The sequence below is a fragment of the Phalacrocorax carbo genome, chromosome 1 (genome assembly GCF_963921805.1).
Source record: "Phalacrocorax carbo chromosome 1, bPhaCar2.1, whole genome shotgun sequence".
NCBI lineage: Eukaryota > Metazoa > Chordata > Aves > Suliformes > Phalacrocoracidae > Phalacrocorax > Phalacrocorax carbo.
This window is the reverse complement of record NC_087513.1, coordinates 61,698,921-61,713,596: the sequence shown is the minus strand read 5'-3', so window position 1 is coordinate 61,713,596 and position 14,676 is coordinate 61,698,921. Positions and strand designations below refer to the sequence as shown.

The 14,676-nt window shown below is 42.9% G+C and overlaps 1 protein-coding gene across 3 annotated transcripts in view; it reads left to right on the top strand.

Annotated features, from left to right (window-relative positions):
• Positions 1-14,676, top strand: part of STAB2 (stabilin 2) — an 89,220-nt gene that overhangs the window by 53,640 nt on the left and 20,904 nt on the right. For all 3 annotated transcript variants that reach the window (XM_064456144.1, XM_064456153.1, XM_064456133.1), the window contains 15 exons: positions 526-621; positions 979-1,174; positions 1,717-1,812; positions 2,801-2,846; positions 4,346-4,422; positions 5,583-5,708; positions 6,252-6,325; positions 8,098-8,169; positions 10,908-11,027; positions 11,454-11,501; positions 12,654-12,737; positions 12,837-12,983; positions 13,381-13,506; positions 13,846-13,905; positions 14,444-14,620. In XM_064456144.1, coding sequence (XP_064312214.1) covers positions 526-621; positions 979-1,174; positions 1,717-1,812; positions 2,801-2,846; positions 4,346-4,422; positions 5,583-5,708; positions 6,252-6,325; positions 8,098-8,169; positions 10,908-11,027; positions 11,454-11,501; positions 12,654-12,737; positions 12,837-12,983; positions 13,381-13,506; positions 13,846-13,905; positions 14,444-14,620 — 1,545 coding nt within the window. The remainder of the gene's footprint in view (positions 1-525; positions 622-978; positions 1,175-1,716; positions 1,813-2,800; positions 2,847-4,345; positions 4,423-5,582; positions 5,709-6,251; positions 6,326-8,097; positions 8,170-10,907; positions 11,028-11,453; positions 11,502-12,653; positions 12,738-12,836; positions 12,984-13,380; positions 13,507-13,845; positions 13,906-14,443; positions 14,621-14,676) is intronic.

The following is a 14,676-nucleotide window of genomic DNA, read 5'->3' as shown; positions in this document are numbered from 1 at the left end:
GTGTCCATGAGTAAAACTCAAAAACAATATTTCTTGGAATGAGCAGCTGCATGGAGGCTTACCTCAATCTCCCAGCAAGTGTAGAAAGAGACCAGCAAGTCTTCTTCTGCAAACAATCTTTCCCAACTGTATCCAGATCTGGAAGATAAAGTTTCAACAACTGTTTTTGTAGAACTTTGTCTCTCAGTTTTCCAAGAGGAATTAGGAAGAACAGGAAAAGTGTCAGAAAAAAAAAAATATGTTTGTCAGACTTCAGAAAAAAATTCCGTTCAATTCTGAGCAAAGGCAGTATTAGACACATCTTTAAAATGCCACAGGGCACTGAGTTAAATTGATCATATGTTCGCTAGCAAAAAGCATTTAGCTAATGCATTTTTATTTCTAAAAGTATCTCCTTCACTTTCATTGTGAATGTCTGAGTCAGTGCACAGCATGCATAAAGTTAATGTCCCATTTTTTAAAACATTTGAAAGTCAGTGATCAATATTACTCAGAAGTGGAGCCATTTCTCCAATTTTTGTTCAGGCAGGGGAGAAGAAATACTGCATCCTCTCAGAAAACAACATGAGAATGTACACTATCCAGATTGGGTGCCAGCCAAAGTGTGCTAAAACCATCATTGTAAGTATACAGTTTCTGCTGTGGTAAAAGCCAGGAACCCCCATCCCTGAACTTCACCCTCCTTGTAACCTCCACTAAACACAAGCAGCATGTCAAGGCTAGCAATCCTGTCCACATTTCCCCAGGGTGGTGGAGGGCCCTTGGGTCCCACCAAGGACTTGGGGCAGCAGCCTGAGCCCTGGCACAGTAAGTAGTGCGGCCAGAGACCAGCAGAGCTGAAACGCTGCTAAAAATCCAGATCTATAGTTCACCTCCACCCAGCAGCAGTCCCAGGAGATGATACCCACTGGCCACACGCTTGCTGCCATGCTTGCTACCCTGATCCTGACCCTCAGCATAGCATTTCTTGGTTTCCAGACCAGGGAGTGCTGCGCAGGTTTCTTTGGGCAGCAGTGCCAGCCCTGCCCAGGGAAAGCAGGGAACGCCTGCTTCGGAAACGGCATCTGCCTGGATGGCATCAATGGCACAGGCACCTGCGAGTGCGGAGAGGGGTTTGTTGGCACAGCCTGCGAAAGCTGCATCGAAGGCAAATACGGCCACAACTGTGATCAAGGTACTGAGCATCCCTGAACCACACAGGCACCTTTGCTAGTCTTCTCAGATTATAAAATCTCCCCTTAGATCTTCTAACCATGTCTGTTCTAGACCCTGGAAAGGTACATCACTTTCAGGGTAACAGGCCAGTCTTAGAAACATCATTAACCCCTTTTCTTTCCCCATTATGGTATTTTCTCTCCAATCCCTTGTTTGGAGACAGTGCCTCCTGCTCCAGAACACTACAGGTTTAGAACAGTAGCCGGCGAGAATAATCCTCTTTAGCACTGCTTTTTCACCAATGCTTTCTCCTTAAAATACAGTTTCAGCCCCTTTATTTGGGAACAGAGGAAAGATAAGTGTATTATGAATTTAGATTTATTCTGTAGGAAGAAGCCAATAGGCACAAGCCAAAGCATTCCTCGAAATAGCCTAGAGCATAAGGTTCCATCAGCAGAAGCTATCTGGGCCATCTTCTTGCCCTTCCTTCCCCTCGCTGCCTTGCTGCGCACGCTGGTACCCTGCCCAGGGACAGTGGTTTCCTCCTATCTCTCCCTGCAGTATGTGCTTGTGTCCACGGGAAATGCAGCAGCGGGATCAATGGGGACGGCTCCTGTGAATGCGACGTTGGCTGGAGAGGAGTGATGTGTGAGACCGGTGAGTGTCCCCTCTATTTTTTTCTGGGGAGAGAAGCGAGCATTTCATGAAATGCCAGAACTACAGCTGTGATCAGATCCCAGTGCAGGAGGTCCAAGCGCACTATCAGATACCCAGCAGCTTCCCACATACAGTGAAATACAGGTGATACTCATGTGCTATGGCAATTAATTACCATATTAATAGAGAGCCAACTGAGATACTGCTCATGAGACTTAAATGCCTTACTTAGCTAATTCTCTAACTGTATCACCCTGTATCTGTCCCAAAAGAATATCCCATTTGTTAAGGCTATATATTTTGCAGAGTTACCTAGCACAATTTGATCCTCTGATCAAAAGCCCCTAAGGTGCTCCAATAAGTTGATTTCACTACACAACACTGGATATTAAATTATGTTCTTGCTAATACAATAAAAATTAATTAGCAAATAAATCATTTTGTGTTGCTTTAATACAGCTTCTCTATCCAATAAAATTATATTTGTTAGACATAATTAAAATGTATTACATAACTATTTCAGAACTCTACATATAATAGCATAAAATAAAAAAATAAGCACATTAATAATAGCATTCAATATCTTTTTAAAATTTGCTTAGGGAAAAAAATGGTAATGAAATTATCTTTATAGTTAAAGACTTGCTCCTGTTGCTGTATCTGACCAAATTTCAGTTCCTCTGGAACACCTACACTTATATAATTTAACTAATAATGTGCAAAACTCACCAAATATAAATAAATTACAATGGGTGAAATGCTTTCCTGACTTACGTTAACATGCCTCTTCCTCACAACTAAATTGAAGTGGAACCCATTGATCTATACAGATGGAGTCTCTATATAGACTAAGAGAGTGGTTGTCTGGTGCAGAACTCATAACAGACTCCAGCTCTGCATGGTGGAGCAAAAGACTGGGAAACTAGAAAGATGTTGACCCAAAAAGTTCTGATCCCTGATTCTTTTAGTTTTTTTTTTTCTCTTGCAGAAATCAAAGATGATGCATGTAACGCCTCGTGCCATACCAGTGCTAAGTATGCATGAAATCCACTTATCTGGGGGAGCGGGGATAAATTGAGGATCTCTTGCAAGCAAAAAGCATAGTCCACCTTGTTCTTTACAAAGACTTCTCAGCAGCATAGATAACACTCATGTTTTCCACCACAGAGATAAGGGGTGATGTTAATGTAATGTATTCAGTGATTAGGCCAAAAAGTTAAAAATGTGCATGTTAAAAAGAGAAATAAATGAGATTTGTGGGGAGGAAAAAACCCCACCCTTGAGACATCCTACCATGCAGTATACAAAGAAATGGAGCCTACAGCACTAAAGAGAACAAGAGGGCAGGGCAAGGCTGATCATAAAGGTGGATTTCTGAGGAGGACTTTATCTGTCCCTCTTATTTCCCCATCTGCCACCACACATATAACTGAGATATGGCATTGGCACTAGGGACTTCACAAAAGAGAGCTGTATTTGAGAAGAAATAGCTCTCCTCTTCACATCAAAGCAAAAAAAAGAAAAAAAGTGCTTTTGGTGGTCCAGCACCAGTATCAGGACACTAATCAGTTTTCAAAGGAGCCAGTCACCCCCACTAAGCCATTTACTAAAGTCCACCCACCCACCATGACTGACCCGACAGCAAGATTTACATTACCCAAGACATTTAAAGAATGAGAAAAGGTGGCTGGAAAGACTCCTCATTTTCAGACACGGGTCTTCTGTAGGAGCAGAGAAACCAGAGGGTCAAAACCCCTTTTACCCAAATGCAGATCATTCTCTGTGAACTGCAGCTCACAGCAGTGATGTTTTACCAGGCTTTATTGGCAAAACTCTGCTCTCAGATTTGCTATGGGGGATCCCACACGTGCTGGCATCAAAACTGTGTTTCTGACAGGAGAAGCAGACTGTTCTTCACTTGAGCCTTATTCATCCACTACTGTGCCCCTGTAGGTACAAGGGTAGGTGCAGGCATGGCAGGAGTAGGGGGGAAGGATGGGATTGTGCTGACTGTTTTGTGACGTTGTCCCTGGGTGACACCAGGGAGCAATCATTGTATTATATAGATCTCATGGGGCAGTAAACCCACACTTGTATACAGAAGGCCAGATTGTCCAAAAAAAACCAGACTTGAACCCAGGGGACTCAGACATCTGGCTCCCACCCCTGTGCATTAGTTCTGTTGCATCCCTCAGCAAATTGCGTGCACACAAACAAAAATTTGTACACAGTTTTTTGGTCAGCAGACATGCAACTTCTGGAGTTTTAAGAGAAAATAGGACAGTTGGTGACCAAAGCATGCATTTTCAATAGTTAAAATAATGCATCCAACATACACTTGGAAAGCTTGGTCTGACTAGGTTCATTTTTATGGTTGTAACCACATCATACCACATGGTTAAATGCCTTGTTATTTCTATGTGAAGTTACCTTCAGAACAATGCACAGAAACAAGGGCTGTACAGAAGACCTGAATACTTTTTTCCTTTTTTTTTTTATTATGTATGTCATCTCCCTCCTTTTATTTCTTCAGCTGCCTTCTCCTGTCAAATGGCACGGCCTATTGCAAGTGTGCAGCTGGGTTTGAGGGGAATGGGACGTTCTGCACAGGCAAGTGGACTTTGTTTCTTCCCTTTTGAAAAAAAAAATGTTTGAAGCACTCTCTGGTCACGGTGGAGCTGGTGAGAGATGAGCGCTTCCCTATGCACCAGTTAGAAAATAGGAATCGCTGCCAGTTTGCTCAAAACAAATAAGAGCCCAACAGGTGCAGATTCATAGCAAACAAAGGGCTCAAAGTCTCCAAGTTGCGAGGCATTGTGCTGAGGGAGACCAGAGAAAAGGGAACATGCCATGCACAACCCAGGCCCCATTGTTTGCAGAGTAATGAAACCTGGATTATGACTTTTACTCCTTTTCCCAACAAAGCCCGGCAAAGAGAGGCCAATTCAGGGTACAATAGCACTTCCAGCTATTGGAAGCTGTAAAACCCTACCATTTCCTCAGCTTTCTGGACTTGCACAGATTTCTGGGATGGTAAAATCAACTTCTTTAGACCAGAGAGATCTTAGAGACACGCAGAAAGGGGCCACAGCAGCTTATCCTAGATGTCCCTCCAAAGAGCCTGGGATGTTCAGACTTATAAAATAGACTGCTTCTGGCTACAGTAATTGTAATTAATTTTACAGCTCTTTTATTTAACCTTGAACTGGTTAAAGTACTAATTCCCTTGGGAACAGAAGCATATTTATCTACTTACAATGGCTGGCAGGGTCCTAATCCAGGACTTTAGCACTCGTACTCTGACTGCTTTCATTTTCTCTTCTGGCACAAATCAACTAAACCCATTTTAATCTACTGGTGGGAAAATCCCCATGTGCAGAAAGAGCTGGGTGACAGAGTGGCTCTGCATTCACCCTTATTCCCCTATACAGGATTCCCAGGAAAAACCAGTTACAGGACAAGTCATCTCCCCAGTCTGGCTGTTACAGCTTGGATGGAATGGGCAGGATCAGAAGATAGGAAGTTACTGAAAGTCAGTCCTGGATGAATTCTTATCATTCAGACTAGAAGCATCTTCTCAGCTTTCCCTTTTGTAATCAACAAGATTTATTAAATATCTGGCACTATTGAAATCTACGGCCTCTTAAATCAGAAAGGTTATGTGTTCAGAAAATGTTAGCAAATCCCTTTAAAATATAGAGACAACTCAACCTGAAAAGCAAAAAGCCATTAAGCACATTGTTCTAATCTGGGTTGTTGTCACTGTTCAGCTATTGATGCTTGCAAGATCAGCAATGGTGGCTGTTCTGCCAAAGCAGAGTGCAGAAGAACGACACCTGGCAATAGAGTGTGCGTCTGCAATGCTGGGTACACCGGAGATGGAGTAGTCTGCATTGGTAAGCATTTGCAATGTCTCATATATCACAAGGAGGAAAATGACAGGAGTGAGTTTTCTTGTAGATGGAAGATCCTTTTTCAACTATTACGCAGTAGTGCAGTTTCCTGATGCTATAGACCCTGATGTCAAAGGCATCTCTACGTGCCATGTGGTTGATGCTACTTGGTAAACCATGCAACTACAGCAGTGTGGTCTGACACCAAAGCTTATTTTAAAAGATCTACCTCTCAACAAGAACAGCCCCATCTTCCGCATCTTGATAGACTCGCACTTCTCTGACCATTGCAAACTTAAAGACTTTTAGACACTGCTGTACCATACCTCCCCAGCTATGGTTTTAGAAATGCTAATGGCAGGGTTTTAGCCTTCATCAAGACAACTCTAAGACCTAGACTGAGGTATTAAGTATCTAAGGGAATGAGTTTCATTGATTCATAGTTGTCATAAATCTGCATTCCTAGTATGCTTTACTTCAAATTCTCCCTTCTTGGGTTTCAGAAGTCACTCTCTTTTTTTATTACACGGTTTCTGTCTTATAAAGAAATCAACCCTTGTCTGGAGAACAATGGTGGATGCGATAGAAATGCAGAATGCACACAGACTGGACCCAATCAAGTGAGTAGTTTTTCTACACTGACAAGTAAGACTAGCCAACTGTTTACATTTGGGTAAAGAAAGATTTCCCCATCTCAACTTTGTTTTTAATTGGAAAAGTGGATTTCATAACAAAAATCCTGAAAAGTATATGCTTCCTTCAAAAAGGTATTTGAGGGGGAGTGTGAACAAACATGAAAAAATTAATTTCAGTAAAAGAAATCCAAAACAGCAGAAGAAAGCAGTGTTTTACTGTTTCAAGTGGTTGTTTTTCTCCTTTGGGAGGTTTATATGTGAAAACATGTCCGTTTGAAACTATTGCCAGATAATCTTTCTTTTATTGTTATAGAAACTGTCCATGGGAAAAAAATTCATTTCAGACTAGCCCTTCTCCCAGCATAGCTCAAATGTATTCACAAGGAAACAAAACAGGCCAAATCACAGTTCTCATATAGGGGTTACAGCACACCAGCATCCACTCACTCCTCTGCTGTTCTGCATCTCCCATGCAGAAGTACCACATACTTCCCTTAGAAAAAGTATAAAAGGACAAGGGAGGAAAGGAGAAACAAACTGTCCCAGGCAATCAAGTGACACAAATTAGTGTTTCTATTTTTATAACTGTATGCAGCACTTTGTATCATCCCCCTATAGTTTCATATTGGCAGGACTGTAAACCTCCAGCAAGCACTGCACAACAGTGCTTCTTCAGGAGCAATGCAGGAAACAGTGGCCAGGAGTCAGAGGCCACCTCCTGCCTTCCAGTTGTCCAGGGACAGGAGGGACAATAAACCCATCAGCCCTTTTTGCCAGTACCAATCAATTAACTCCTTGCCTTGACTGTCGTTTGCAAGTCATGACATTTCTGGTGGGAGCACAGAGCCACTTAAATACTTCTCCATCCCTCTAGACAAGACAGGTGATGGTTATTTTCTTCCATAAATCCTCATTGTGGATAGAAGTAGTAGCTACAACGTGATTATTTATACTTCCTTACCTATGGGAGTATGGTTAACATCAGAGCAATAATAACCTCCACTACAAAACCCCATTGCAGCAGAACTGAATTTATAGGACAGAAATGAGTCTGCTTTCTGTAGGGCTTTCAGTTATGCAGATGCAGAAAACACTGCTATTACACTGCCTATCAGTTTTATTTCTGCTGCCAACACCTCCTTGAATTTTCTATCTCCTACATGCTAAATGTGAATCCTAAATTGAAAACCATTAAGCAGTGAATTGGAGGGGAAGACAAGTCATTTCTCTGCAGCCATGTTAATTTTTCATCATAGTGATAACTGCAAGTGCAAAACAGAGTAATCATGATGTAAGTGTCAAATGCATTACCACTGCATGGGAAGCTGTCAGTAACATCAGGACAAGTGCTTTTTGAAGATATGTTTAATCACTTAAATTAAAAAAAAACCAACCACAGGGGAAGGGAAGACAAGAGAGGGGAACACCAGCCTATGCAAATAAAATGAGGGAAACAAATTAGCGGTTTAGCCCATTTTCCCAGCAAGATGAATGTGTGCAGGTGTCATAGGGGTCATTACAAATGACCAGGACAGCAGAGGAGAGACAAGAGATGGATAGGCAGAGAAGGGGCAGATAGAGCCTCTTGGAAATTGTTATTCCTCAGTCTATGGTTGCTTATGCTGGCTAAGAAACTGCTGCAGGAGAGATGATGTACAGCATATCACTATGAAATCTGGAAAAAAAGTAAATTAATGTAAGTGTGCGGAAAAAAGGCAAACATCTTTCCATGTATGTTTTCTGTTTTTGCTTTGCAGGCAGTATGTAATTGCTTGAAGGGATACTCTGGAGATGGTAAAAGATGCACATACATCACTCTGTGTTCACAAGTAAGTGTCTATTTAAGGAAAGTAAGGTCTTGTTCTAATGGTTACACTTTTGGGCTTTGTATGCATTCAAAACTAAGTCAGGTGGGTAGATCTGGGACCTTCTAGGCCCAGAATCCACTTATGTTAACTAATTTTCAAACGTGCTTAGTTCAGTACACTCTTTAGTGCTATCACTGATTTAGAAACTACACATGCATTCAGGGCTCTTCCTGGACATAACACAAGTGAGGTCCCGGGCTCATCACTGAGTCTTAAAAACAAAAAAAACCCCACAGAACACTTGAGATCTAGAGACACCGTCTAGAAACAGTCTATCAGAAACTAGTCTGTAGTGGTAAAATGCAAGTTGTCTTCTCAGCAGTTTTTTTTTGTCATTGCTAGAATTCATATAAAAAGCTACCATCTAAATTTGTGTTTGGGACCCAGAGGATTTGACAACATTTCAGTTACTATGGGAAAAAAATACAGCTTCTAAGCAAGACAGTTAAAGAGCTTGGTTCATTATATGTGTGATAGTATCATTGGACATTATCTTTATACCATGATAAAAGAGAGAAGTGTCACCTATTGCATATTACCTGTAATTAAAAAAAAATAAAAATCAGAGGTTCATGTTGTTGATGCTCAGGGGACAGTTCTAGCTGTTCTAGGAGCCAGGTGATTGGGAAACAAAGAGAATAGCCTACAGTAGATCAAAACCCCTATTTATTTTCAATATTATCCTGTCATTAATACCTCTGGTGTGATTTGGAATCAAATCTGTGCAGCCTGAACATGAGAAATGATCGAGTGTCAGCATACACATCCTCTTCTCAGTCTGAAATTTTTATAGCCAAATCAAAGTATCAAGTCCTCACACTGCCGGCTCACTGCCAGTGAAATCCATGTTGGGGCAATCCAGGCTCAGGGGCCTGGGCATGCCTGGGCTCCCTGGCATAGATGTTTCCAGCGGAGGTCCCAGCCTGCAGGCTTACCCAGGGCAGAGCTCCCATGGGGCAAAGAACAGAGCCCTGCAGCCCCTACGGCCACATGTAGGCTGCATTCCAAGTGCATCCCTGTGGATGCATCATACAGGATAGGAATGCTGCAGACTGCAGTAGAGGCAGGTTAGTGAACAGTGAAACAGGAGATGGGGGAGAAGAATGGAAACCTCTCTTGATGGGAAGGTTAAAAGAAAAAAAATGAAACAACAAGAAAAAAAAAGCATTTTCCACAGAAATCATTTCCCTCTACAACACAAAACACAGGGTTTCCCGTGGCATTCCTCATCTGTCTGTCACTTATCACTGCAGGCTGAGAATTAGCCACGTTCTTTTCGCACGAACTAGCTCACACACTGCAAGCCATGTGTTTGCAAGCAACATGGTGTTCTGCACCAGCCGCATTGCTCTGCTTCTTGGCAAGCTGCAGCAGGGACATATCCACTCTCCCATGCACGTTAATCCTTTGTGCTCCACACACAGTGACAATAATTCTCACCCTCCCAGCCTGGCCTATCAGCAGAGTTTCTCTGACCTTGAAAGGCTGCAGAGATGAAAGAGCAAGAGCAAAACAGAAGCTGGAGGAAGGGAGCTCAAAGTTATAAGCCACTGCTTTCTATATTTTGGATGCTTTTGCTTTTTCCTATGCCTTGTTCCAGCAACTCTGCTTCCACTTGACTAATTAAGCCAGGCTAATTATATATTAAAAAAAGATAGTCTTGAGAAGCATCAAGGTCAGACCAGAGGTTAATCTGGCTTCACCATGGCCAAACTTCTCTGCAACACCGCTTCACAGGAAGCTATGATAAATCCAAGATTGCCAACAGTTCACCTAAAGCTAGCCAAATAAATAGCAAGTGCACCCAAACCCACTACTTACAGCCAGTACTCACTATGGCCTGTCAAGTCAGGCCCCACTGGTAGATCCCAAAGGAGCTTATGCTCCCACTCATGGCCCATGGGAAAGGATCCCCAAGATGACCAGCAGGGGAAAGGACACCATGAAACAAGCACAAGGAAAGAAAAATAAGATGGCTTCTCAGTTTTTCCTGATTTGTTCTCAAGTCCAAGATAGAAATGTATTTGCAAACTGAGGCGATAACTGGGCAGAGCTCTGAACCCCAGCATACTGCTTCTGGATGAGGAACATCTTCCCTTAGCACAGAGAGCTTCCTGGAGCAGGTGGCCAGGTGAGGTGCATCTACTGCTCCAAGCCGTAGGTCACACTGGCGGTGCACCCATGGGCAGACAAGATATGTTTTAGAGGAGAGCACATTTGGCAGGTCTCCAGTGCATCTGGCCTGGGCCATCAGACAAAGAACAATAGACAGTCCTATGCTGATGCTTCTCTAGAAGTCCAGGCTCCTGGCACCATAAAACTGATTTCAGCTGTAAATATTTCCCTTCACTGTACTTCAGTGCTGCCTTGGCAGAGCAGCTAAGACTTATCCCCGAGCTCCAGAACGAAACCTGCCTGGAAATCTTTTGGGTCCTTATAGCACCATGAACTGCAGACATAAGGAGGGAATCGAAACTACATCCTCTGCATAAAAGAGTTATTTCTTATGAACCTTAAATGCTCTTTATTGTTTGCAAGAAAGTATATACCATCAGAAGTTCCAGCAAGATCTGATTTCAAAAAGCTGTTGGGATTAAGTCTTTCTAAGCTATATACATGGGGAAAAAAAGTTATAAACTAGAATAATTTTGTACACCTGACAATGAAGGAATTAAATATTTCAATTTTGATCTTACAAGAATAATGGAGGCTGCAGTGAATTTGCCATCTGTAATGACACTGAGCTGACAGAAAGGACCTGCACCTGCAAACATAACTACATTGGGGATGGATTTAAGTGTCGAGGCAATATCTTCCAGGTAAAGTGCTGCATGTGTTTGCTGCCCCTTATATTTCTTCAGATAGGTTCTCTCTTGAAACAAGCCAATTTTTCTCTTGGACAAATTGGTAAATCTACTCCAGAATTTGAAATAAACCCAGTCCAAGAATCCAGGAATAGGAACAGGATATTGCAAGATAACCTTACCTGCCTAAAAAAAACCCAAAACAACAGATGGACAATCGCTATGACTGCAGTACTAGGGAGTTAATACTGGTATTTTTAGGTTTCAGAGAAGCCTGCTCTTTGATAGAGCAAGGTAAGAACAGAACAGGAGCAGTGTAGGTAGGCAGCATTTTTTCCAGACCAGAAGTTCCCTGTCTTGTCTGAGTGCTCCATTTGTTTGCACTCCACAGATGTCGCTTGCATTTGCACCACTGTTACAAAGTCTTGTTCTTGATTGCAGGAACTTCTCAGGGACTCCAATACATCTAGATTTTATTTCCACTTAGAGGTAAGAAAAGGTTGAGTGGGTTTTCTCAGGGGGTTTTCCTCTCTCTTTTTTTTTTTTTCTTCAAGTGTGTAGAGGGGTTGGGAGCAGGCAAGAGGCTGGCATGTACCAATATCTTTCGGCTTAATTGGGACTGGATTTGGATCACCAGTCACTAATATCAGAGATGCTCTGATTTAAAATACCAACTGCCATTAAAACCTCTAGAGAATTAATGATCAAGACCAAGATCCCAGGGAAACATAGGGCCTCCAGGCCAGGCATAAAACTGGAGCTTTCACACATTCACAGTCTGAGATCTTCCAGCACGTCTTTCATGAAGCCTGATGTGAGCAAATACCACTGTTCTACTACCCGTGCTGCATTTCCAAACTGCAATGCTGTTTCCAGTTGCCCCTCTGAAATATCTCAGGATGCTGCTGTGTGTTGCAAGACAGCCAATGTGCACCACCAGTTCTCACTGCTTTTTGGAGACTGGCAGTAGTAATTCTCATTTTACCTCAAGCTTCAGGGCAGCACAAATCCGTATACTGGCCTGCTAGTCCAAAGACTCATATTCTAGCTTTGATTCTGCTACTGTAGACGAATGGTTTCCTTTCATTTTAGCAGAGCTCTTTTCTTATTTAAGCTTGTCAGTGGTCATTACAGAGTGCCTGCAATACCCCAGGTCCATTTCTCCCTCTAACAGTAATTAATCTGCTCCTAGGTACAAGCAGCCATGTATCAGCTAAATGTATGTGCAAACGCATACATATATCCACTCTTGACTGTCTCAGGATGAAAGGGTTTATTCATCCTCCCTTGCCCAGGAGGGCATAGCCCTCTCCACCCTCCCTACTCTTAGTGCTTGCTGCAAGTTTTCCCTCTTCTTCTCCTCATTACTGCAGAGGAAATGGAGACTTGGCTATAAGCCAAAATGGCAGAGAGAAAAATCTTCCATTTTATACCCATGGGCAGAGGTGACAGGGTTGGGAAGGAAAGTCCACACCTTACAAGAGAGTTTCCCTCACCCCTGCATTGCAGGGAAGGAAACGCAACACGCAGCAGCAACGGGGGTGTGGTCACTGCCTCCCACTCAGCAGGGCTGTCCCCATCGCTGCATGATGTTACGTGCATTAATGACTCATTACTGCTTTGTCCTCTTAAATTTGGCAGGCCTTGTCCATCAGAGATATTGCAGGCCCTGGCCCTTTCACTCTGTTTGTACCTCGCACAGACGTACTAAACAGAGACCCACGAGTAAGTAAGAAGGCCAGAAGTTTTTGGTGAGCTGGACATGAGTTTTTAGATTCAGGTGCCTTCTCAACTGCTTCTTAACTCCTCCACTTTCTGCTGCAGGTCAAGGACTGGATTGCCAAAGGAGTGATGGCTCAAGTCCTTCGGTACCATATGGTGGGTTGTGCCAGTCTGTTGTACAATGACCTGACAACTATGACCAACATCACCTCTCTCCACGGGGACCCAATACACATCAGCTACTCTCAGGTAACAAAGCATGAAGAGACAAGGGACAGAATAATGAAAAAGTCTGCTCTCATCCAGCTTTTTTTAAAAACCTGAATGGTTCCCTTTCCTCCTCTGATGCACAAAAATAAATAACATTAAAAGAAGATTGCCGATTCAGCTGAAGCATTCAGCACTTATCTGCTATGCAAAAAGTGGAGTTGTACAGCCCTTGCTTTGACGTAAGTTATTTTATCCTCAGACTCTGGCTTTATGAGCATGATGAGAGTTTGAAAAAGCAAAGGGCAATTTGTTAAAAATGAAGCTACTCTTTGCTGCAAAGAAAGGATGATCTGAAGTCACCATATCAAAGGAATTTGGCATCAGCCTCATCCTCCTACAAGGTCCCACAGAAAACATGTTTTTGTTGCCTTTCCAGAACTCACTGGTTTTGAACAACAAAGCTGAAATTATACTCAGCGATGCTGTTGGCACAAATGGTGTGATCCACGTCATAAACCAAATTCTGGTCCCATCACATATGCAGGATTTCCCCCTTAAGAAGGTATGTGCAGCTCATTGCCATTCTCAATGCGAGGGCTTTTTCACAGTTACTGTTAGATATATAAATCATGTAAGTCACAAAAAAACCCAGTGACACTAAAAAGACTTTATACGAACATCATTTGACACTGCTGAATAAGTTAAATATTGTATTTAAAATCCATTCATGACTTACAGTTATCCTAAGAACAGTATAAGAGGACTTCTGCACTGGGCTTTTACAGTGGCATTGATTTCATAACAAAAAGTGACTTACAGGGGAAAGCAAGCTAATATCTGCTTTTTAAATATTGATATAATGTATTTATTAGATAAATTACTGACATTCCTTTCTTTGTAGGAAAGTCTTAAAATGGTTGCAGCCAAACATGGATACATCCTGTTCAGCAGTTTGCTAGAGGTAAGGACAAAAGAGACAATAGCCATTAGGCAAAGGTTTTAAACACCTTTTTTTAAAGGCAAAAGCACAGACGTGGCACATGGTATTACTGGCAGGATGGTGCTCGGTGGAGCCAAAGAGCTCACAACAGTACACGACAGCCCTGGTCACCACGTGGTCCCTGTCCCACAGAGATGGGGGCATGTCAAGCAGACCTGCAGCCACCTTTCCCCTCCCCGCTCAGCTCTGTCCTACCATATGTCAAATTCCATGGCCAAGGTTTGTCCCAAGTATGACTGCTTGAGCCCAAAGTTGAGCTGTCAGCCTGGTTCTCAGGGGGCAGCCCTGGGTGATGAAGCACTTCTGAGAATTCAGTCACGTAACTCAACTTGGGCAGCTCAACTCAGGTATCTGGTTTCTAAAATCAGGGTGTTTGTGGGCTGGTGCCAGGCAGCCCACAGGCCAGTTCATCCCAGTTATACTAGACATTGACCCTATGGAGTGAATGTCATTTTAGATGGAGCATTAATCCTCTGCCCCAATTTTTGGTATGTTGCAGAAGAACAACCTTCTTGGGCTGATCAACGATCCTATGCACAAACCCGTCACGCTCTTCTGGCCCACAGACGCAGCTATCCGTGGGCTGCCACAGGAGCAGCAGGACTTCCTCTTCAAGAAGTCCAACACTGACAAACTGGTGCAGTACCTCAAATTCCACATTGTCCGTGACGCTGCGGTAAGCCCTTGCTTTTTAGGAGCACTGCCAAGGCCAAGACATGCAAGCCCGACACA